Below are 26,038 nucleotides of genomic sequence, written 5' to 3'. Positions count from 1 at the left end.
AAAAGCATACTGTGCTTTGAATATTGCCTTTAACCCTGTTTTTCTGAGCGATGAAAGCATCCACAAAAAATCATGGGGCACCTTCAAGAAGTACATGAATCACCAGGAGCTTAACACAGTCTATAGAGTTATGTAAAATCAGTAAATAGGATTATTTACAAACATCAGTGTTATGTCCAAATAAATATCAAAACAGTAATTTCACATTTTATTGGTCTAAAAATTAAAAAGAAGCACCCAACTTGCACGGCCTCTAAAGCCTCTCTCATTTTCTGGCTTCTCGACAATTTAGAGATACATCTGTATAAATAACATGCTAAAAACAGCCCAGTCCAGTGACAGTCATGAGCAATTGCAATACAAACTATCAGTTGTCTTCTTGGCTGTCTAAACAGATAAATAGGTATGCTTTGAGTTCGGAATGCTATCTTCACAGATGAATATAGGGAACATAATAAGTAATTACACATTGCATTATCGATCCTTGAAAAAACATGAAAAACATTTTAAAGTTGGTGTGAGTAATGTGAATCACTGAATCACTCCATTTTCATCCATATTTTATCTTTGTATTTGGCACGCAATTTCAAAATTATTTCTCAAGTCACTTAGGACTGGCTGGCATTCCCATTCACTCTAGTTATTTGGTTTTGACATTTTTCTTTAATCATACAGAACATTTCACAAATAAATTATGTAAATAAAAATCTCATTGTAAGTGTGTTTGTTTGTCAAACTAGATTTTCTGGAGCCTAAATCTTTATTAAGAAAAAAAAAAAAAAAAAACAAGAACACCAGACTGACTGGTGGAGTCACCTACCAACAGCTCATTAAGCACAGGTCACCTCCTGCTTCAGAAGGATTTCACCATGTTCAGCTACCAGCTCGCCTACCAAGAAAGATGCTGCCTGATACAGCAGCTTGGCTGGATGTGCATGTGCTGAACTGAAAATGGATTGGTGTCACCTGACTTTCCTGATTCAACAGCCATCAAATAGTATTTTTTTAGATCACCATTGACGTAAGTCAGAACCAAAAAGGATCTTGCACATTTTTAAGCCCACAATTGCCTTGAGACAGCGAGAGGATATTCCAAATGCTACAATAAATGTTTGACGTGCTTAGAAACAGTGGTATTTCTTCCATCAGGTCATTTATTTGCCCTATTTTTTTTTTGTAAGCAAGTAGCTATCATTTAGCTAACTGCACTATTACACCTGCAATTTCAAAGAAAAAAAAAGTTTTCTAGCAGTTTGATCTTACTTTGTGACAGAAAGTGTAAAAAATCTTTTAAAAGTTAACAAAGGAGGGAAAAAAACGTTCCTTTCTGGCTAAGACTAAAGAACAGAAAGAAAAACTACGTATATAGGAATAAAATCTTGTTATCCACGGAACAACGGGAGATTCACTGCAAGTCAGACTTTCTTTCTTTAATAATCAGATTCTTCCAGTGATGATTTTCAAACTGAGTTATAACAAGCCACTGACCCTTTTAGTCTCAACCATGCAGAGAACTTCAGATCACTTTGATAGAAGCCAACAAAAAGTTGCATGAAGATATCCCTCAAAAAATAGTTCTACTTTTCTGGTACATCCACCTGCTCAGAAATAACGAACCAAAGAACTGTATTCATGCCCAGAGGACATCATGCTCCCTTTACCCTTTATCATCTTCTGTAGTCAAAGAACAAGGCTCCTGCACACAAGAGATCTCAGGCAGAGTAAAAAGCTCCATCCACTGGAGAACACTTGGTTCCCAGGACCTGTGATGCTAGGTTAACGGTTGGACTCCATGATCTTGGAGGTCTTTTCCAACCTAAATGATTCTGTGATAGGGGACAAATATAACCCCCGCAATACACAGCTCCCGGGCGTTCTTGAAACAGACAGCATTAAAAAAAAAAGCAAAGACAGATGTTTAACACAGAAGGTTATACGACTTGTCTTTGAGATGATCACCCCGATTTGCAGTATAGGTAGGCATATCCAGCACTCAAAAAGGAAGCCAGACAATTATTTATACCTGTACCACCTCAAAAGCGGCCATACTTCTTACACATTTTTCACACTCTGGGCAAATTCAGGCAGTACTCCACTAAAACCACCATTGCTCTGAGAAAGGCTTGCGGCCAGACCCAGAACAACTGTGACAAATGTTGAATGTGTAGGCTGAAAGCTCTTGCTGCTCTTCACAGAAAATCACAAGCTCTATGCCTTTTGACTGCTGAAATGAGGACTGCAAGTGAAGCGGTTTGGCTAAGAGTGAATACATCAAAATCCATGATCACGTTCTGAACCGGTCTCAACCCATGGCAAGATAAGATACTTCTAGTGTTTTTTTAACCAGATTGGAATGTAAAAATAACATTTTATTCAAAAGTAAATCGTTCTCAGTGAAAGGAAGTTAATTACTAATACAAGGTTGACACCTCAAGCAAATTCATCCTTCCAGTATCCAGGAAATATCTTTGTCCTTGAAGCAAACAAATGAGTTCAAACACTTTCAGCCTCAGCAACACATTCATCTCTTCACTGAAAAATTCCTGCAAAGAGATCAGCAGGAAAACCAGAATGCAGAAAACCCCCAAACCTACATAATTCTAGTCCTCTGTGTCAAATATGCACTTGTCCTAACTTCTGACTTTAATACTAGACAAAATCCTGCAGTCTTCCCCCTAAACAGATAAGGAAGGATGTTGGGGAGGATAGATGTGCAGGCAGGAAATGGAACTTAGCAGTATGAGTACTGACAACGTCCTGTCCTCACAATGAGTTTTCCATTGTTTTCTGTCCTTGCAAAGTAAGCTACAAGGTATAACCGTCAGCATCTCTGAACCCACAGTGATGGTAGGAAATCTGTCCGCCAAACTAGTGTGACAGAAGAAAACAAAAATCTGAGATGTATCACCTTGGATACTAGCTAGGACCAAAAAAAAAAGTATTTAAAATGAAAAAAAAAGAAGGCATATTTTAAGAAAAACATCAATTAAAACATTTAACAGCTATACACACTACAGACTCGTTAAGAAACTTTAAGCTGAACTCCAAAGGTACCTGCAGTATTGTATGCAGAACACCAGCTCCCTTCCTTACTAAAACCAAAATTAGACTCTGCAGTTTATTAACGAATCATCCCAAACACTTCAGAATTTTCAGTGTGCAGCTAGAATGCTCAACTTTGCATGCTACCTCAAAGTTACCCTTCAAAGTAGGCAAGCAATAAGAATATATATATGATTATTAAATACTGCTTAATTTACTTACAGAATTAAGCTTAGGGCAGATCCATAATAAACATGAATTAGCTGCAGCTACCTGCATGAACATCTCCACAGGGCTTCTCTCTCCAGGTAACCAGACATCAAGAGACAGCTCTAAAGCTAGAAACAAGGCTGTATATGTAAAGCCGCTGTCTTAAATATTATTAAAAAAAAAAAAAAAAAAAAAACAGCCCATACAATAAACTTGCCTAATTGCTGACATTTACTATATACTGACTTGTACTTTTTAGTAACGCTCAAAGTAAACGTGACTGCAACACAGCAGTGTAGAGAGAAAGTAGTTCAGGATGATCAAGTCTTTATCTACAGGAGAGATACTGTAACAGCATAATCAGCAGAAACAGAAGAATCAAGCAGCTTGAGGCACATAAACACACTGAAGCACAAAAGAGGAAAGCTCTTCCTACACGAGGACATCCCTCAGTATTCCTCCACTCTTGCAGAGCGAGCCATGAGGAGATGGGGCCCACCCAACACACAGTGCTGGGCCTACTGACAGGTTGAGCAAGAGATACGAGAAGATACCCGACTCCATACTGTGCATTTTAGTGCTTTATGTATTTAAGAAAGCTGCAGGAAGAACTCAGATGCTTAATCAGAGTAATTTCTGAGCCTGTTTTCAGCAGGTACCAAGAGGAGGCTGCCTTGCCACGAAACACCTGAAACTGGAAATGAAGATGTAAACAAGCCCTCAAAGCTCAAATAATCAAACAGCTGCAAAACTGCTCTCACCACAAGAGAAAAAAAAAAGAGATGTGGAGATAAATGGAGCATGAGTCATCACATGCAACTGTTAGTAAACAGCACTCACAGAGGTAGATAAAATCGGCCCTGCCAGGGCCCACTCTTCAGGGCAACTGCTAATAGCAAAAGACGGCCTGCTTTTGGAAGCGGGAGACACAGCTCTTCCTTCACAAAGCTCTTCATGAAGGAAAAAAAAAGAAAAAAAAACAGTCTTCAGAGCATTACTTCTCCAGATCCATGGCTTGGAGGACATGTGAGTTCTCAGAGTCCCCACGGGACCTGCTCATCTTTTACAGGCAGAGTGCGGGATGCCCGCTGAGGCTGCCCAGCACCGACACTGCTCCTGAGCAGGATGCAGTAACTGCGAAGGCCAGCAAAGGCCAGCAAACTCAACCAGCTCTCCAAAACAAGATCTGAACCTTTCATGACTCCAGTTGCTACAACGAATGGTGTCAGTCCAACCAGGAGAACAAGAACAAATTACTAGGAGTTGAAGGGCAAAGATGGGCAATGCCGTTTCTCATGTGCGCCCCTTACCTGGCCTGGGCGGTGTGGCCCTGAGCAGCGACAAGCAGGGCTGAGGCGGTCTCTGTGGGCAGATCTCCCCCACTCAGCCCTCTTAAGGGTCTTGCTGATGGCCATAAGGAGTCGAGATACTTCAGAGCAAGGCAGTAAAGATGCAGGCAGCACTGGATGGAGAGAAGGCCTGGGAGGCAGGCCACCTCCAGGTGCCATGCTCACAGCAGCCCACTCTCTATTGTTTCAATGTTCTGCCCAGGTGGCCACAGCAACAGGTCAGTGCTAGGGGAACAACCAGAGCGAATTCAGGGATTTGCTATGAGATAGCCCTTGCAGCAAACTTGCCACCTCCTTCTAGGAACATGAACCCCACCCAGATGAAATACCGGGCCTAGAGTAATCCTTTAATTCATACTGAAGGCCGTGGCCACCTGCCTGCAGCAGAGATCAGCAGGCACACTTGGAAATTTCTCAGAAGTGAATGACCCAACCTAATAAAGCACATTAACAATGTCCTCAAACCAAGGCCAGGTAAGGAGAAAGGCTCAAGAGAGAAACATACAACAGCTCCACAAGCATGAAGTAAGTGGGAAATCTGCAACCTTTCAAAACCAAAGCTCGCGCCAGCGCAGCAGATGGCTCCTTGAACAGCCATCGCATCGCTGCTGCCGTGCAGGGTGCAGAGCTGCCTTCAGGTGGAAGGAGATGGACAGAGGGACGTATGCCTCTGTGTACGTCTGTAACTACCATTTCAGTAAATGCCATCATTAAAAGGAGAAATGGTATTTTCAAGAGACAATTTCAGTCCTCAAAAAGGTCGAGGCACACACCAAAAAACAAACAGCAAAAACCTCCACACATGCAGCTTGTTAAACAAGGTTACGTTTTCCTTACTGTGCTCTACCATTAACGAAAGGCTGCTCTGTGAAACAAACAGTTGATGCTTATGTCAGTCTCATCCCCACTCCACAAGACCCGAAAAGCAAAGCTAAAAGGCTACCTGCAGCAACCTCTGCCTTTCTCCCTCGCCTTAAAATGCTCTCACATTAAAGTCACAGCTTTTTCCCCCCAGGATCAAATACAGGAAAACAAGAAGGGTTAGAGGAAGCCTGTTGCTGAAAAACTTCATCTTCTTAGTTTGAAATCAAGTCCCTCCACTGCAACACATAAATAACTAGCTTCACATTGGCAAAGCACTCAAGGATGCAGGGACACGTGACAATCTGAAAAAGGATGATCACAAAAATGGCACTTCTGTTAACTGAGAAGTTCTCAGTGTGCTATTTTCCTGGCTCTGGATTAAATGCAGCAACACCAATTGGCTCTAAAGGGAGCCCAGCTGGACCTACTTGCTTGAATGAAAGGAGCACGCAGCTCTCCAGGCCAGGGGAGATCCAGAAACAGTTTTCCTACTTCGCAGCAGGGAGAGCACAACCCTACTCACTCTGGCTAGAGCTGAACTAGCATTTTATGCAGAGCAAGCTCTGGTTTTCTTGTACAGAAGTTCTGATACCTGATTTTTTTGCACTGTGCTCTTCACCAAGAGCAAGATCACGTTTGGCATGACTCCATCACAGCTCAAACTTGACTCAGAAAAACTTCTCCAGTTAGCACCTAGCATCTTCATTATCTAGATGAACATGAACTAACTTACCTGATCCTCCTTTAAATATTGGACACTGGCAAGTTTAGCATACTTCAACTCATACTTCAATTGTTTTACTCTCACACACGTACACATACTATAAAAATATACTATATTGTGTGTGCATCTATGTATTTATATGTATATGTGGAGATATATACACACATTTGTAGTAGCTTGTGCACATTGTAAAACTGTAATGCTTGAACTACAATCTTTTTCAAAACCTAATTAAGTGCAAATAAATGCATTTAGCTCATACCTTCTACTTTCCACACAGTGACAGCCAATTTTAAGCAATACCACCAAGAGGCAGAGGCGAAATACAGGGATTTACTTCACAGGAGGGAGATGCAAACTGTTTCCACATTGTTTCTGCTCATATCTTGCAATTAGTATTTAGAATAATAAACACACAGTATTAATTGTAGTCAGAAAAAAAAAAAAAAAAACAAAAAAAAAACATTAAAAACAAAAAAGAAATTAAGAGCTTCCTTGTTTTCTTATAGGCTCATTAGCAAAAGCCTCCCCTCTTAACAGCTACATCCTCCTTAAACTGGAAAGAAAGGAAACATCTGCAGGGCTGGTAGCATAACAGCAAAATGTCATGTGATCTTAATTTAGCTAAATCAGAACTTTGCCTTCTCTTCTTGTTCTGCCCCTGCTTGTTAAGAATAGGAAATGCTTTGTCCTTACCTTAGAGTCTGATCTGGAAATATCAGAGACAGGAGACTAAGAAAGCAAACTTTCTTAGCATCTAAGCAAAGCTTGAGGTTACTCTGTGCATGATAAAAAGTGGCTTAGTAGTCTGACAGAAGTGATCAACAGCGGTTGCACAGAGTCACAGCCTGTCAGCGGCTGCCTTACGCTGCTTCTTTCAGCCTAGGGGAACTTTCTGACAGACCCAAGAATACAAGCTGTCCACAGCCCTCTCTGCTTCCTACAAATGGGGAGAGAACAGTAAGTTCTCTCATTGCCAATGTCCCCAGCCAAGTGTGTTACTGCAAAGTTAGGAGCTCGCTTGGACAACGTTTGTATACTCTTTTGCTTTCTGGAATAAGGCACACTTTATCAGACACACCACGTACCAGACAGCTTTCACTACATTTTCACCAGATTATTATGGCATACCTATTCACACTTGCTAAATAGTTCTGCAGAAGCTCTTCAGAAAAATGAAATCACGGCAGAGGATAAAACCTGATTCACACTGAGCCCATTTCAGTAATCAGATGCAGCAGAGCTTTAAAGGCAGCCATGAAACCACCTACACACTTCCTCCAGCTCACACTGTTTCTTCTTGCCATACCCAAGGGCTATGTCTTGGTTAAACAAATCATCAGCTCTGCCGGGACCCTGGCCAAACCAGGCAAGAGAGCACCCACTTTTCCACAGCCTCTCTGTCCCTCCAGCAAACCTCCGGACTTAGATCGGGCAACTCCATGGTGCAGCTACAACGCTGAGCAAAGGCTTTACTTTGTGGGCTCGGCGGTGGGACAGAAATGCACCTCACACTGCTCTCTAACGCAGGTATGAGGCTGATCTTCTTAGAGAAGCTACTGATCTTTCCAACGTAAATAGACTCATTCGTGCTTTAAAAATATGAAATCAAAAGACTAGCCGCACCGCTTCATCTGCATAAATGCGTTGTCATAACTGCTGGTAACTCAAGTAGTTCAGTCTTAAGATCTGACCATCTTCAGCTTTGCAATGCTGCAATTTTACTTGACATTTTGTTTCACGTGCAACGTGAATGTCTGACCTGCCCAATGCCACAAGGAAGCCATTGGAAGATCAGGGAATTGACGCACAATGTCAAAATCCAGATTGTCACCCTAAATACAGCAACTCACTCCCAACAGCCATTTCAGATTCAATCCTGCTGGCAGGAGATTTACCTCATCTCATGGGAAGAGTTTTAAGAACTGACTTGAGGGAAGAACTATTCAGATCAAGTCTAAACTTCCTAAGAAAAATTTAATACAGAGAACATGGCTCAAAAACACAACAAAACTTGTAAGACAATTTTTCAAGATTCTTTACATCCCTGAATACACAGCTTCCCCCCTCAGAAGCAGTCGTCTCTAGATATACAGTTAAAGCTACAAGCTTTAACACTGAGTAAATACAGAAATTCCTGCAGACACAAGCACACCTCTTAAATATAATTCTGGTCCCATGTTTTCAGATATTTGAATATAGTATATAATGCAGAAATTAACACACTGCAAGTTTTAAGAGCCTTACTTACAGAAGTAAAAAGGTTTGTGTATAAATCAGCACGCGCAGATGCAAAGCTACCTAACACTCATGTTAAAATATTTCAAAACCCTAAATTTGTAATCTACTGCGCATATAGGACAGAAAAGCAGCTTTTTCAGTGAACAATTTAATTTACTAAAATATAATACTTAGAAAGCTTCTTAAAAAAAAGACTGTGAAGTCATTAACTTGAAAAAAGAAATCTGAAATCTGTATGTCAACTGAGATGAGATATCACTAAGAGGATAAAGAGGAGAAAGTTGTCCACAGGCTTTTCAGTTTAGCTGCAAATCCAGAAGCTTTCAGACATTGCCTTACCATGCGATCATAAGCGACCCGCGTATTTCCTCATGGTTTGCAGTGAACATGTCAGTAAGAATGGTAAATGCCTATGACTAAATCCACATTTGTATCTGTCTGGAGAACGGGGTGGAGGGCAGTGGAGAAATCTATTTTAACAAAAAATCACTTGCTTTTTTAAGAACTACTTGTCCTTGCATGCCTGTTACTACGGCTTGAATTGCTCACTGTTGCTGAGTTACTTCCCCATACTTCTGAACATTACAAATGTTTCTCCAACAGCAATGTGAATTCCCACAATGAGTAAAGCCACCAGCTATTTCCTGCAGTGATTTTACACCTTTTACTCAACAAAACTGAAAACATTACACCCTGCACTGCTATGAGACAAGATTTTTATCATATTCCCTCCCTCCCCAAGGCAGGAGATAAACAGAAGAGTACAATAAGATAACATATCACATTTCTAAACTGTTATCAGCTGCAAATATCTGAAAGGAATGCAACCACCTTTGTTATTTCATCCTCCAAGTGACACATTCAGAACACTGAAAAGCTTTTTTTTTTTTTAATGTTATCTGAGATTCTCCAGAGGAACGGAATAGCTGCAGTGCAGCAGCTGATGCAGTGCTTCTGCGTCCTCAGGCTTGAAGGCGATGCGATAGCTGAGCCTGCGCTGCAATGTCTGCTATACAGGAAAAGCCTGTGGTAATGAACTCAAGTTAAAACAAAATTTAGAAGATGTTGCCCGCTATAATGCCACGACATACAAACTTATTTCTCAAAGACTGTGTTGATGTACGTGGAAGTTCCTCCAAGCCCAGCAGCTTCAATGGCCAGGCAGTCTGTGCAATGAAACTGTGTGACCAGCTGCGAGTTGATAGAACTCTGCAGAATGCCTGCCTCTGGCTGAGAAACCGGAGATGAAGTATTCAGATGGCTGAAAGCACGTTATTGTTACTTTTAGAGGTTGGGATGCAGCAATAAAATAAACAGTAAGGCAGGCATTGTTCAGCTAGGAATTTGGAGCCCACAAGAACCTGGGAAGACCTGCTCTCCTCAAACCAGAACAGTCTGCATAGAGCATGCTGCTGACCTGAGCTCTTCACTGGCCTGAAGACCTACGTTCAAGTCACCATCTACTATTCCCTTATCTTGAAGGCAATTCCCAACTATTCCCAACACCTAAAGGCAATGCATTTGCGATGCAAGGAGAAAAAAAAAAAACTATAAACTATTCATTTTATTTTTGAAGACATTCCCTTTTTTCTTAAGAGAGAACACTAAAAATTCTTAGTGTCACCAGACTACATTAATGACAGGATCAATCATCTATGACACTGCCGGAGCAGCCTCTATGACCCCACTAACAAATCCCCACACACAAATACAAGCTTTCTACCTGCTACCCCTTGACTATTTCTAAATCTGCTTTCCTGATGTAGTTCTAGATTGCCCGTTCAGACTCCCACTCTTAGATCTACCCCAAGTTTCACAAGACTATTACAGACAACACAAAAAAGCAGCAAGATGTTTCACTACTCCACAGTAACTCTTTTTAAGAAAGATCAGAAGTAATGAAGCTGTCCCATAAAGATGAAAATCTGCAATTAATTCTATTTGGCTTTGTACTCATTACTGTGAGAAGGTTTCTGATTCATGCATCAGGTGATTCATGCATCACCCTGTGAAAGCCACATAGCCACCAATCCCAACCAAGCTTTGGGCTAAAATTTTTTTTTTTTTTCATTGAAAAATGCAATTTCTGACTCAGATTTCTAATTTAGTCCTGAACTCTGCATATTCTTTGAAAACACAACATGCTAATAACACACAACACCTTGCTGTATCTGAGTACAAAAGGCACCTGTCTCACGTTACAGCAACTCTCACGCTGCACCCTGAAGGTACTTTTTGTAAATCTGTATTAACATGGTGGGCATGTATTAACATTCCTGTCTCTTACATATTTGTTCCCTTCCTGTTCTAAAAAACAAACTTTGGGAACTCTACACTGGGGGAGAGGAGTGGGGTGTGGGCCAGCAGAACAACCAAAACAACCCTGAAGAACAACTGCAACCTCATTCAAGGAATCAATAGCAATAAACAATTAAGCTCATTTTTATGTTCTCCTTGAATATACATTTCTGACAGCCATTTAGGAGGAAATATGTTGTCTCACAAGACAAGCCTTCAACTCAGCTCTCGGATGACAACTTGTAATTCATTCCCCTGATGTTTTACTGGGGTCAGGATGGATGAAAATGACCTAAGAAGCTGCACAGCTCTTGCTAATTCAAGGACACCATATGCCAAACTGGAGCAGTTACACTTCAGAAGGAGCTGTTAGCTCCCACTGCACAGGTCACCCACCTCCGTTCTCACCAGCAGCCTTCTCCAGCACTGCTAGGTGGAGAATTTGGAAAGCAACACTGCTGCACAAAGCAGCACGCATCTCTCTCCAGGGCTGACAGTATTCACTTCTTACACAGCACCTCAGTGGTCTCTTCCTGATAGGTAAGCTCTCATAAATGAACAAACAAGTTCATTTCAAAGAAAAAAACTCAGCAATAACTCACCTAAAATGTGCAGTTTACAGGGAATTTACTTTCAGGGGAAGAAAAAAAACACGCACACAGCAATCATATATTCTACTTATCTAATAAAAAAATAGTAAAAACAATCAGTTCAGCAACATTTCTACCTTAAGCATGCAAGTAGTTTCAAGTACATTGATCTACGGCCTGGTTTTCTTTTCAGCTTGGTACAATACAGCTTTTGGGTTATGTGAAATCTGCCTTGTTGGGTGGTTTGTTTTTTTTTTTAGCTTATTATTTTGGTTCTTAGCAGTTCATTTCAGTCTATTACTCAAAAACAAACACACACACACACACACACACACACACACACACGCAGTGCTCCTTTCCCTTCCCCCCACTTATGTCAAACTCATTTTAAAATTTCAAGGCACTGTCCACATCATGAGCCAGGGATTTTCTTGCTTCTTGATTTCTGAAGTACAGGAAGCTACTAGCCAGGCTGAGTTTGATGAATGTAAGCAATTACCTATGTAAGCAAGCTAGACCAAACTTGGTGAGACAGCTCAGCATCTGAAAGTTAAGACACTGCAAGAAAGCCTCAGTTTGTCTCTGATTTTTTCAGTTTACCAGATGAGGCTTCTTTTAACCCATAACATGAAGGAGAGGACTCAGAAGAAGAAGGCATCAACAGACTTATATGTATGGTGGGAATATTTCTGAATCACTTGCCTCTAGTTACTGTACTGAAACTGCAACTTTTTTCTTTTAAAGTGCTTATCTTCTCCTTAATGCTGTAGAAGAATACAATAAATTCTCCTCAGTGACACAATGTTATGTGAGAAATACAGGTAACATCTAGAGCACCCTGGAAGTAGTATTACAACAGCATAGCACTGTTTTAAATCCCTAGTAAATGGATTCTATTTACAAACAAGCTTTCAAAATCCAGGCAGGTTTTTTTTCCCCTCTAGTCGTGCAGGAAATAAGTCAATTAGACTTACAGCTGTCCATATTAAGGACTGAATAACATCCTGTCGTCATTTATTTTATCCTGCATGTTCCCAAAAAGTACACAAAAAACCTCCACTCGCATACTTTATCATGAATATGAGAGCAAATTATTTTGAAACAGCCAAAATGTTTGAGTCCCATTAAAGCTGGGAAAATTTATTTACACTGCAGATGACCCTGGCACGTCTCCCCTTTCCTGTATGCGATACATTTCTTTGTGTGCAATTCCTGAAGCAAATCTCCCTTAAAGGTCAAGACTCTACCAGAACAACCTAAAGTACTCCAAAGTGTTAAAAAAAGCTTTTATACAGTTAAAAGCATGTTTTATATAACCAATAACTCTGGGAAATGCCTTAGTACATGGCAGTATTTTTAATCCTACATTTCCATAGGATGGGGGTGGGGGCGGGGGGGGGGGGAAGAGATGGAATAGAGCCTCCCTCCCCCCCCGCAGTTATAAATCATATAATCATAACAAAATATGTAAGGAGAAGAAAACAACAGACCTGGCCGCTCCAAGCACAGTAGAGGTTACATATGAAGCTCCACTTGTGGTTGATCACGCAGTCCAAAATCTTGAACTGGGCCATGTCCTGCTGTAGCGCAGACTGCTGCTGTGCTCTGACTCAGCTTTTGCTGTGTGCTACTCGAGGATGCGAGAGCTATGCAGTAATGACATTCAGGAACAAGGACCTTCCTTCCTGCTCTGTCTCCCTTCCCACCCCATCCATGTGTCAACTCAATGAGATAAACTGACAGAACTGCCTAACGTTCTTCAAAGCAACGCTTCCACAACTGTCAAATTATGAATTCTTGGGGAAAAAAAGAAAAGAGGGAAATAAAAACAAGCACAGTTTGAGCATACCTTTTTGCATTTCCTTTAGTGAGATTTCTTAGGATGTTCTTTTTTTTTTTCCCCCCTGTTGCTGCTGATAACAGTCTGAATCTCAATAAATTAGAACAGTAATTCATATAATAAATCTTAAACCTGCTTAGGCACAGCTGCAATGATGGATGCTGTGTTTTCTTGAGATCCAAAAGCTTATGTCCCGTTTTAAACACAGCACAATACGAGCAACTTTTCAGTAGCCAGGAGAACTGCACGAGTTTTATAGAAGTCGTGGAGGTTCATCACCTTCATGTTCTTAAATGGCAGGCTCCCTTTAAACCATCAGAGTGCTGACAGCACTGCTCAGAAACGCTGCCTGCATTTCATACCGAAGGACGGCGGCTGCCATCATAGGGGAATGGATGATGGAGCAGTAGGATCCTGAGAAACTGAAGAAGTTCTAGATGCATTTCCTTCTTCCTTTACACAGTTCTCTTTTGCAATTTGTGAACAACCCTATCTCCGATACACATCTCACCTTCTGTCTTGACTGTTCTACCTCGTGCACCCCCTTCCCCTTCAAACATGAGATTCAGAAAAATTCAGGAGATCTGTTTCCACAGAAACATACCCATTCTGTTTGATGGTTACCCGAACCGTTAGACTCGTCACAGAAACAACTTTAATTAATCTGAGCTTTAAACACCATAGCTAGCTAACAAACCTTTCAGAGAGTCAGACAGTTTTAGCAGCCATAGCTCCAAATAATTTAAAACTAAGATGTTACTTGTTCAAAGCACTGTTCAAAGCATGTTAGGGTCCCAGGCACCTGCCCAGTGACAAGAAAGGACCCCAGCAGTCTGACCCCGAGCCAAGGAAGAAACAGAAAGAGCCCTGCAGGGCACAAGTCTCAGGTCCCCCCCAGACCCAGCTAAGAAAAATACAGTAGAAGCGACGTGGATGAGCAGACGGGAGGCATCCTGCTTGCATCAGCATTCATGCCTCAAGGAAGAACATCTGTAATATGCAAAAGAGCTTTCAGTCTTGAGAAAGTATTGAGCAAGGGCAACAGGACCAGGTGGCCAATTCACCCTTTGCTTTAGTAACAGCCAAACTACTGAGAAGTACTTCAAATGTGAAAGAAAATTCATGCTACAGAGGCTGTCTGGAAATAAATTTGTACACAAGGGCCAAATAAATGGCTTGGCCAAGCAGTAGCCTCTACCTTTGAAGCAGTTATATACAAGTAAGGTCCCATTTGTTTTAACTGAACCAAACAAAAAAACTTGTTCTAATTCCTCATCCCAAGGGCCGTGGGAATTAATGCCAGGCTCCAAGCAAATCTCTTCCTTCTCACCAACACGCAGAGTCTGAGGACTGCCAGGACACAGCAGTGCACAACAAATCTATGTTGTTTAAGATGTAAATGGCAGAGATTTTCTATTATCATTACAATTATGAAAAAGGGAGCAGTATCAATGTGACACTGCACAAAATGAATATGGTCTCAGAAAAAAGTACTTAGATTGGAAAAAGAGCTTGAGACATTAAAAGCATAAAAACTCCCTGTACAAGTTAAACAACCAGCACTGAAGTAGCCCGTGCTGACTAGAGGCTAGAAGACATGTCCTGCTTAGCAACTATTACTAGGTGGAACAGACAGACTTCCTCACAGCACACATCCTAACTATCCAAGCCTGAGAGATGTGGGAGAGGGAGGATGTTTGGGAAGGTCCTGCTGAGCGGGGGATCCTGCAGAGATGCCAGAGCAGAGCAAGGCCGCGAGGCATCCAGGAAGGAGCTGGCAGCCTGCGGGAGCGGCAGGCAGGGATGCTGGCAGAACCGGGAGGCAGCCTGCTCGCGGCTGAGAAGTGGCTGCACGTCACTCGCACTGTGGAAAAACGCAGTCATCAGCTGCACAGGGTGGAGGGAAAAAGGGAAAGGAGATCTGGAAATCCGAGACAAGTTTGCTGGTTTGTAACAAAAGCCGTCAGCCAGTTTTTAAGCGGTATTTTGGTCTGATTCTGTAACAGTCTCATTATTACATACTTTAAGACGGATAAAGTACTATGCAGTATTTATTCCTTCAAAAGTATTTAAACTCCTAGTAAATAGCCAACATGGTATTTTATAACTCTACCGTAGAGTTTGATACAAAGAAGTCAGTCAGTCAAACCTCAAAAACCAAATTTGTGCAACTCTTCCCATAAAATCAACAGCCATTATTAACCTGTTATTTTTTTGGCATTAATTTTCAAAGTGGTTTTAAGGAAATTCTGACACATACATCCCCCCAGTCTGGCCAGGGCTTATGTAATACTTACTGCAATTCACACTGAAGTGTCTAAATCCTTCAGATAAAAACAAATTAAAACAGAAAGAAGTAGGAAAACATTCTCAGAAATAGTATGGGCCTGAATTTGTTGTCACCAACGATCAGTATCAAAATGCTTTTAAACTTCAATGAGCATGGAATGAGATGAGGACTGAAGTTTCAGCAAGCCTGAATCTTTATTTGAAGTCCCTTAGATACAGGATGAGTGCAAGAACTGCTACAAGAGCAGCACCCTCAATAGTTAAGTTGGTTTTATTCCTTAGAATCACTTCTTTCTTAAAATTTCCTCCTAAATCAGTCTGTGTACTTGTAAATTTGATCTGCCGGTACTGAAAACCACTCCTGACAATCTCCAACTAGCTCCTACTTACAAGGAAATCTCCTTCCTGGTACAAGGTTAAATCAAATTCCACTAGCTTAGCATTGCTCAATTCCTACCTTATTTCAGAACAGAACAGAATTTTCTTCACAAATTACTGCTACATGTTTGTTGGAGGACCTTCTGTATTTCTCCTAGGCACAGCTTTGCTGAGAAGACTCTGCTCAGAAGGTTCTTGTGCAACTACACAGGAATTTATGGAATTGCCTTCAAGGAGGCACACAGTAAACAGAGTACTTCCCTTTCTGCTCTCAACACACAATTTACTGATGCCTTCCTTTAAAAAAAAAAAAAAAATCATTGAAAAAAATCAATATAACCTACTGTAAACATTTTCTTTTTGAAGTTTTGAATGGTTTTGGTCAAAACTTAAGAACAAGGCTTCCATGCTGACTTGCACGCTGGAGTACAAGGTCAGCACAGCACTGAAAGATGCACTCACACCACCAGTGAACGACCGCGGACACATACCAATGGCAGTAGGCTCCAGAGGTCTCAACATCCACCTGCCCAGGGTGCTCCCTGCTAGACATTAAGCTTTGACTGAGAAACGATGACAACGACACAGATGAATTAAGCAGGGTTTTGAAGTTCTACAGCTTTTACGGTCCGCATAAAATAATGAAGAAACCACTTAAAATTCCAAGAATATAAAACTGCTGAAGCTCAATTATGCACTAAACTAAAATTATGAACTAAATATATATATATATATATATCCAAAGCCTCACATATTTTCGAAGACTGCCACAAAGTCTGTTGTTTCATCCCAGTATTAAAAAGGATCAGGTTTGGGATCTCAGTGTTTTGAGGTAACAATGTTAAACCCAGGTCAGAAACATAACCTCTTCATTAGCTCTCAAAATCTATCAGTCTCGTATCCAAACTCTGCAAGATTAAAAAGGAAGAGACAAGATTTTGCTAAACAATAAGTCCCTTAAGGATCTAGACTCCTACCTAAAACTGCAGCGAGTTTTCTGAAAAAGCAATAGGCAGCTCAGCTAACAGAAAGGGAAGGCTTTGTTTCCAAATGAATCCAGACTCTGTGCACGAACAGATGTGCAGGCTGCACTCAAAGATCCACCACATCAGCAGCATGTGAAGCATGGAAATGTCTGAAAGGCAACTTCAGGAAGAAGACAGTAAGAAAACTTGGAAATTGGAAAAGGGGAGTAACTTACTTTGTTAGAATTACTCTTAAACAGAAGAATTTATTACTACCACTGAACAACGTAGCAGCTTATGCCTGAAAAATTGTCAAAACCATCCCTCTGAGGCACCAGAGACAACAACGCTACACACTGGTAGCAACTAGCAATCAATGCCTAAGTGCCTTGGAATTGCACCATTTGCTATTTGAGGAGTGAGAGGAGAGACATCAGGTGATGAAACTGGCCTGATCCTGCCTGCTACTGGCTTACAGGTCCCAAGACACATAGTTCAGTACTTGGAGTACCAAACTCCTTAAAGAGGTAAATCCTTTATTAAGAAAACCCTTTTTCTCCCCCATTAAGCCAACAGCATAATTCTAGTCAGACTCTCAGGACAGGACATTCCTATGCAAGAACGCACCGTGTATTTTTACATAAACTAATACATAAAAATGACTTGAAGGTTATCTTTTAGAGACGGACTTGGAAAATGTACTTTAGGAAGTGATGACTGGACTGAGAACACAAGTGAACTGAGAAAGCCCCATTACAAGCAAAGTTATTACTTCACCTATCCCGTTTGGGACCAGCACTCCTGCAGTCGGTGACAGGAAGTTCACTGGCACTGCCATACAGTATCACCAAGAAGGCTTTGCTGTGCTCTGCACACAGTAACTAATGCTTTCTTCCTTGTAATGGCATTTCAGTGGCTTCAAAAAGAAAACAAATTATGCACACACACACAAGCAACAAATGCAGACAGCATCTTCCCTGGTTCCTCCCTTCTCCCACATCAGACAACATTTTCAAGTCTGGAAAGCAATTATTTTCACCAGATGTTACAAGGTCCTAGAAAGGCCAGGTTTTGTTCACTCTTGTTGTCTCAAAGGTAGATGAGGTAGAAGCCTTCAGCGGTACCTCGGGGTGCCCTTAGCTGCTGCAATCATACAGTGGCCACTTGAAAGAATTTCAAGAGCAACTGAAACGTGTTTGAGGTTGCTAACACGGTCTAGACTCTTAATGAGAATGGTGAAGCTCCAGAGGAAGTCCGGCTTGTTTTAGTCAATGAAACTGAGAAGTGAAAAAGAACAAAAAGGAAAACATGTCTGAATAAAAAAGAAAAAAAAAAAAGACACTATTTCCATTGCTCAGCTCAAAAGACTGACAATGAGAAAAGCTCTTACAAAACGAGTCAAGAGCAGGAAGAGGCTGAAATATGATTTCCATTCTGAATTCTTTCCTATCACTGGAATTCTTATCAAAAGCTATGAACACTAAAAAAGGAAAAAAACAATACATACCAAAAACATCTCTCTCCATATTGAAAAAATCTGGTGTTTCCTTCCCCCTACAGCAGCTTCTTTTTAGGACACAATACAGTTAAGAACACTATAAACACAACAGCTATCCCTAGGGGGAAGAAATGCAAGTGTAGGACAGCTGGTACCGCTTTGTAAGACATTCATACCAGTCTGGTACAACTCTCCTAGTAGCCCCAGTACCAAAAAACCATGAAGTACACAGGACTTAACACTGTTCCATCAGAAACCAAGAGCAAAAGAAAATAACTGAGGTCAGTATAAATGCAGTTTTATTTCTGCATGAATACACCTTTTACCTTTTAATCAACATATAAGCTCACTAGATGAATCAAAATATGTATTTGTGAGATTAATTCTGTAGTACCCCCCACAAACAAAATCAGTTGCCAAATCGTGCTGAGTTGTTTCTAATATTTTAGAAGACATTACTAATGCAGAACGAGGTCCTCATCAATTTGGATGCAAGAGGATTTTTGAAGAGTTAGGGAGACGTTCCTGTACGATTTCTCCATCATCCTGTTTCTTTTCAAGGAGGATTTGGGGCAGCAATATTGATCTGAAGACTGTTAAGATTGAGTCATGGCAGAAAGAAAACTCCTTTTCCCTTGAGCTACCAGTTCTCAAGTTAAGCTGAAGTAGTGCCTGCTTGCTTAGATTTCAGCTTCAGATGGCCATTGTCAGTGAACTATTTTGGTGTTTCCTTACTCCAACCAACTTCTGTTTTTGATGCGATACAAAATGCATCCTCTCTTCCCCTTCATCTAACCTCTTTTTACAGATTTCTTCATTTGTTTTAGAAAATAGGTATCCAAAATAAGAACTGAGTTTTTACTAATTTCAGCTACAGGAAAATATAATTTTCTACATTCTTCCACAAAAATGAATATTTTACAGAAAAAACACCATAAAAGTCCCTAAACTGAACCCTAGTAAGGGAGCTGGGAATCTTTATGAACTGGACGAAAGCTTCTACCACTGCTCTATTTCAGAAATACCTGCCGTGTTTGATGGTGACTGAGTAAGCATTATAAATCAATACATACTCTTACCCAAAGGATGCTTCTATGATACCATTAAGCACTTCTGTAACATTTGCCATGATAACAAGATGAAACTTGTGAGAACGCAAAGGTGTTGTCAAACTATCATGTTTGCAAGTATATTTGCTAACTGTGCTTTAAGTTGCATTAGTCTTTTCACCTGGTTATTTTACATTATCTCCACAAAACCAAGAAACACACCATGACTTGATTTGAGCTTTTTCTCCATGGTTACTTTTTCGTGCCTGACCAAAACACTGTGACAAAAATAGCACAATGCTTATTGCTACCGTAACATACCACCAGCACCGAATTTGTCATCACAAAAGCTATGACTGTAAGCTGCATTACTAAGCACATCTAGATTGCACGTGTGTCTCCAGAAAACATACTGTACACAGTGACAAGGATGCAGTCATTGAGCAGGAAAGTTTCAGGTTTTTATTCCCCAGGAACAATGGTAAAAGGTCTAAACTACCCCACATCAACTCGTATGCCTTTGGTACCAACAGCAGTAATACCTTCTTGCAATGAGACTTTTGTTTACAGCTAAACACGTACACTCCTGCTGGTACAGCCTTCTAGTATCTACTACAACTGCACAGAAGCAGAACTGAAAGGCTCAGTGCTACCATACAATCCGAACACACGGGGGTCCAAGACTGGCTTGAGGCCTACCAGGGGTGTAGATCTCATGGAGATACTTCCTGTTGTCTCCATATTCCTCACTGTGCTGCACTTCTGTGTGACCAGCTCTGCTATTTTCTGCTCCCAGCCCAAAGCCAGAACTAAGTTACTTGCCTGCCCAACACTGCGCTTCACAACCCTGCAACTTCCATTTTGAGAAGATCCTTATATACATTAGTGCATATATAAACACAAGGGAAAACATAGTCTTAGCTCTGGTGATTATAAAGAAAATCCTTTAAATGCACCAAGACATGTATTTACACAGCAAATCTATTATAATACAGTTAAGTCTTCTCAATAATCTAGCAAACTCTAGATAGAAGATTTGGGTAATTTGGATAAAGCTAATCACCAAGTGTGACTGCAGTGAAGTACCTTGAATTATAGCCCAATAACCTCTTATTGAGCCCCAAGGGGTGTTCAGAAGGCCAAGGTGTTTGCATACCAAAGGATAGGAGCAGAGAACTGCTTGAGCTCCCAAGAGGATCCCAAAAAGCAAGCCCTACCTCACACTGCATCAGGGGACATTCTGCCAGCCTGATCTGAACAAAGGTGTACTCAAGCATTCTTCAAATGAAGACTGTAGAAAGTTTTAGAGTCAAAATTAAAAGTTATCACCATTTGCACAAACAAAAGCTATTGAACACTAAGACACTGTCAATAAGACATCCAGAGTTGAGTTGGTATGTAAGATCTCAGGGTTTCACTAGTTGATCTGCTTCAAAGTACAACTTCTACTTCCCACGGGGGATAATAATCTGCAACAGACTGTTCTTCTACACAAAACAGAGATTTTAAAGTTCAGAAGCCTCATTTAATATACCGTTAAACTAGCTGAGCTCCTCCTGAAGCCAGTTAAAATGAGGAAATAAAATCTTCATTAAAATAAAATTACCAGAGCGTGTGTTAAGCAACCTGAATTTCTCAGCTGGCAAAATAATCTCCTTTGCCTTCTCTCTTCCCTGCCTTCCTCTTCCATCAGCTGGCAGGCAGACCACTGGTGGAGCAAGAAGTGACACTTCAGAGCTGTCAGTCTGAAGGGTAAGCTCCAAAACAAAGCTGAAGTCTAGCCTTAACTACAGGTCGGGTTTCATAACATTTCTGTCATTTAACTGCCAATTCCTTACATTGATCAGACAAGGATGATATCCCTGACTGAGCTGAGAAAAAAAAAAAAAAAAAAAAAACACCTTGAAAGTCAGTTTTGGTATGCTAGAAAATGTACTACATACTGTTATTCATCTTATTTTTCCATGGAACATCTTTATTTTGCTATACTAAACATGCATCTTCCCCCCCATGAGTGTACTGCAGTAACAAAAGCATATTCACATGAAATGATAACTTACCCTTACAGATAGCCAACCACCAACGAAGATTTGCCATCTGAACTAGTAGAGCACTATTTTTAATGGTGTTAAGTTCACATGTTTTTGCACCATTTAGCTACAGCTTCCCCTTTCCCCATAACTTTATACAACCCTATCGTTTTTACTTCCCTTATTGCTCCAAATGTAGTCATGTGGGAAGAAAAATTAAAAAGGCAAAAGAGGAGACCAGAATTTTAGTATTATAATCATTAAGCATACACCATTTTCATGTCAAGAAATAAAAGACGTTACGAGCTCATTCTGCTTCCATTCCTACAAAAAAAAAAAAAAAAAAAAAAAGCCTGGGCGAGGACAGCCACCTTGCAGCCCGCGGGGCCCAGGAATCCCAAACACTCTCCTTGGCCACCACACCACAAGCGACCTCAAAGCCCTCTCCCCAGGAGCCTTTCCAAACGCCTCTCTGCGGTTCCCACCTGTGGCCTCATAAATTTAAGGCTAGAGCACAACTGGCACGTTTTTAACGCTGCTTGAATGCTACAGAAAAAGGTGCCTCTTTGAAGCATGAACAGCACCGCATTACTCACTGCGCTTTGAAGCACCACCCTTAAACATTACAGCAGCACCCACACTTTCAAGCAAGTTTTAAAAACATGACATTTAAAAAAAAACACTCACTTATAGCTGGGGAATGTGTAAGAAGAGAGTCCTTAAGAGAACTCTGCCATTGACCGGAAGCCTACGGCTCACCGAGGGGGAAGAAAGGGCTTCTCTGCTGGCACATTCCCCTCCCTGTACCCATGGACAGCTTCTAAGATGTTAGAGTTCTGCAGAGCAACATTCTTCACATCTGCACTTCTATTTCTGTTTTGTAGGGCAGTAAGCTTTAAACATATTCGGTAGCATATGTAAGCTAAGGGCTAGATTTTCAAAACTTGTTGAACGATTTGTCATATTGATTACAGCCAACCTAACGCAGTGCAAAGAACTAGTGCCGTGCTCCAGCTGCAGAACCCAGCAGAGGAAGAAGTACTGCCACTTGTCACTCGTGGTGTGGAAGAGTTAAAATATAGCAATTTTTTAAAAAGCTTAATTAATGAGTCACTTCCGTGACTGTTATGTCTGGCTTATTTTCTAACTGCTCCCAAATTTAAGTGAGTTCAGTCCCAGAGGCTAGTATAAATTTTTGACTCAATTTATTGCCATACTCCCATTTGGTTGAAGACAAGGCACCTCAAACAAACAGAAATCAAACACCTCTGCAAAACATGGTTATAAATAAAATTTGAATTTAAACCCTACAGCCTTGCTTCCATACACTGTGTTTTCAGAGGTTCAAACTCTAGTCTTTACTTTGAAAAAAAATAACTCAAATGTTAAGCTCTATAAATGCCACCTGTCTAATAATCTCTTTAGGCAATTGGAATAAATTCAAAATTCCAAATTTAACTTCAGTTTCTCCATCATTTTTTCATGTAGACCAAGCCCAGCATTGCTCAGTGTTATCAGATCAGTCATCTGAGGTATTCTGAAACTACCTTTAATTGTTTCCAGCATTTTTTGTTGGATAAGATACGTGCACTCGATCAAAGCTCTTCCCCACTGTTGCATAAGTTTCTGCCCTTTCACTAATTCATTTAAAGGTGGATTGACTCAAAAGATGCACTTTAAAACAATTTAACATTTTTCCAGCAAGATTTGGAATTATAAGAAAGTTTAAAGTTTATTTTAATAACAAATTTAAAATACCAAGTTACTACATGAGTAACAGAACTGACTTTGGATTCATGCATCTCAAATCTCCCCCTCATTGCCTTTCTTCCCCCGTATGGGAGGAAAAAATAACTTTTTTTTTGGCTAGGCTGCAGTCATTCCTGTGCTGCCAGGCCACCAGCTTTCCCCCAGCTCACCTTCAGCAAGAAGCATTAATCCAAATTTGTCTTCCACCCAGCTACTGACATGCTCCACATTGCCAGGCACCTCGTATCTCCTTTGCTGCCTTTGTATTTGGCCAAAATTGGCCAATGAGTTCAAGAATAACTGCAGAGAAATTAACAGATGGGCAGACTGATGGCATGCACAAAACAACATACTCAAGATGTTTTTTTTTTCACTTCTTTGCTTCACTCCATTACATCACTCCTTTCGTACCATGTTTTTTGCCCAAAGAACACAGGCCCTGCATTTTTAGCTGTACTGCCCTCCGCTCCTTCCACATCCAGCTATTACACAAGCCACATTCCATAACTTTTTTGGATATTAAATCATTCTTCTCTATTCATATTTCTTTCATAATCCTGTAGTATTATCAATGTCATACAGCAATGGAGGAATTGTGATTTTCTCATCTGAAGTAACAAGGAAACTTGCAGTACTGTAGGCTAGCATTTAATACATTTCATTCCTCATGTTCATGTGAATTCTTCATAACACCACAAACATCAAAAGTGATTAAGTCATAAAGGGCCTGCAGTCCTATTCTTGTCAAAAATTACATGAGTGCAGGTGGAACAACAGACATGGTCTTCTGATTATCATTAATTTTCTAGCTGGTTAAACTCCACTTTTCCCTCCATCTTCCATCTGCCTATAAAGAACAACACAAAAAAAAAAAAGAAGAAAGCTTTTCTATACAGCAAAAACTCAACCTCACAAAATATAGGCACAGCAAAAGGTGCCAATGCATCTAACATCATGGAACATAGCTCCTGGAGCTGCATTTACAGAGTGTGAGGGCTTCGGTTCCTACCTCAGCAATGTGCAGACCAAGCATCTAGTAAAGAAATTGAGAACAGAGAAGTACTGACTAGACAGATGCTACAAGCCGCAATGTTATATGCTGAAGAAAGGACTACCTCTGAAATCTCACCTGTTTCTAGAGTTCAGACCACTGAATGTATTTTTAGACAGAGTATATAAAGCACTATGTAAAAGTAAGCACTACTGTAATGCCTGTCTAAACGATCAAGAAGCCAGGTGTCTGAATTTGTCCGTATATAACAAGCCATTACCTGAGGCATGAAAGAGACTTGACATGATACTTAATTCTTCCTTAACACTTGAATTTAAAACCTTTTTATTTCTTAACCACAGGATAAAAGAAATTTTTTATGACAAAAACAAACAGTATGCAAAATACAACTGTAGCACTGGTAAAGACCTGTTCTTCCTCAACTAGGACCATTATATTTGCAGAGGAAGTCAATGCCTTCACCCTCTAGCCTCAAAATTTCAATTACACTATGAACCCAGGGTAATTTTCTGTGGTTACCACCAAAGGGAAATACACTGATTGCAGAAAACCACAGAATCAACACACTTAGCACCATAGGGATGGTATCTAAGTAGATCTTAGTAATAATGTGTCACCTAGAATTACGTTTTTAAACCTCGCTTTGCTGGTATCACAACACATCCATCCTAAATTCTGGAAAAAAAAGTTCAGCATACCCTCTGAAAGCTGAGATGAGCAAAGGGATGTATTTTCCCTCAATGCAACATGTAAGAACATAGGTAGGCAGCATCTTACAAACAGAAGCTTGCTTGTATTAGCACTTTAACTAAAACATGTGGAATTCATCAGCATAAAAAGTATTTAATGATAAACTTCACTTACAAAATGCCCTCTGAAACCAACACAAAAAAACTGCACAGTGCATGCAGGGCTCGTATGATGGGCTTGGTCAACCTAGTAGCTTGCTGCTTATGAGGGGAAAAACGGGGAAGGTAGGAGGGTCCTGTGCTCTGCCACATCCCATCACATAATACTACACCTTTCACTGATTTTGAGCTTGCCTGACACTTCAGCAAGCCACTTCAGCCCTACAAACAAGGGGTCTCTATGGGAAGGGCATCTGAGCATACTTGGGCTTTAGGAGAGAAACCACACTGCAGCACAAGACCAGAAACAAGTGCAACAGCAGCAAGGTGGGCAGGCCCCAGGTCTTGAGGAGTCAGAGCCGCCTGCTCAGAGTAACACCAGAGACATAGCCAGGCCTCAGAGTAGAGGCAAGAAAAACTGGTATATAGAGAACAGATGGCTGCGCAGGGACCAGTATTCAACTCATAAAGACAAATACATAAATAAATGAAAGCCTCACCTGAAACAAATTCCAGAAGCAAGGACCTATTCCATTCCAGTCAGTGAAGAGAATGGTTGACAACTTCTCATTCCATCTAATGATTTTTTTTCTGATCAACTTTGTAAATGGGAGAAAAGTGTGTAAAAATCTCACTTTGAGCTTAAAGATAATTTGAGGTGAGAGGGCTTGTCAGAGCCATACCAAAACTCTGGCCAGCAGGGTTCCACCACACTACATTGAAAGTTATTCATAACCGCGCTCCAACCCTGCCGACAAACACACATGTAGCTTTACTGTTATTTGGAAAACAGTCATAGCAGTCATGGAAGTGATCCTACTAATAAAAAGAACAAGCATGGTGTTTTGGTACAAAGGCCTAAGTCATTTCTAACTCCACCATCACCACTTACCACTCTTAGAAACACACTGGTTTCCGAATTATCTTCTTTTCTATTCCTTATTCCTGAGATATTCCCAAGATTCCCAGAAGAGAAAGGCAGACACTAAAAACTTAAAGCACAATGAGGCAATTCACCCATGTAAGGCTAAATAAATAAAAATAATCCTCTAGGAAGTAGAT

The 26,038-nt window shown here is 40.7% G+C and overlaps 1 protein-coding gene across 4 annotated transcripts in view; it reads right to left on the bottom strand.

Annotated features, from left to right (window-relative positions):
• ARHGAP21 (Rho GTPase activating protein 21) overlaps nucleotides 1–26,038 on the bottom strand; it is a 121,382-nt gene that overhangs the window by 75,621 nt on the left and 19,723 nt on the right. For 2 of the 4 annotated variants that reach the window (XM_035316531.1, XM_035316533.1), the window contains exon 1: nucleotides 12,809–12,928. The exons of 1 other annotated variant lie outside the window; for it this stretch is intronic. In XM_035316531.1, coding sequence (XP_035172422.1) covers nucleotides 12,809–12,892 — 84 coding nt within the window. In that variant the 5' untranslated portion in view covers nucleotides 12,893–12,928. Of the gene's footprint in view, nucleotides 1–12,808; nucleotides 12,930–26,038 lie in introns of those variants that run through there. One more of the 4 variants, XM_035316534.1, reaches the window with a different exon arrangement.

This window comes from Oxyura jamaicensis, chromosome 2, assembly GCF_011077185.1.
Source record: "Oxyura jamaicensis isolate SHBP4307 breed ruddy duck chromosome 2, BPBGC_Ojam_1.0, whole genome shotgun sequence".
Classification (NCBI taxonomy): domain Eukaryota; kingdom Metazoa; phylum Chordata; class Aves; order Anseriformes; family Anatidae; genus Oxyura; species Oxyura jamaicensis.
This window is presented reverse-complemented; position numbering and strand designations above follow the sequence as displayed.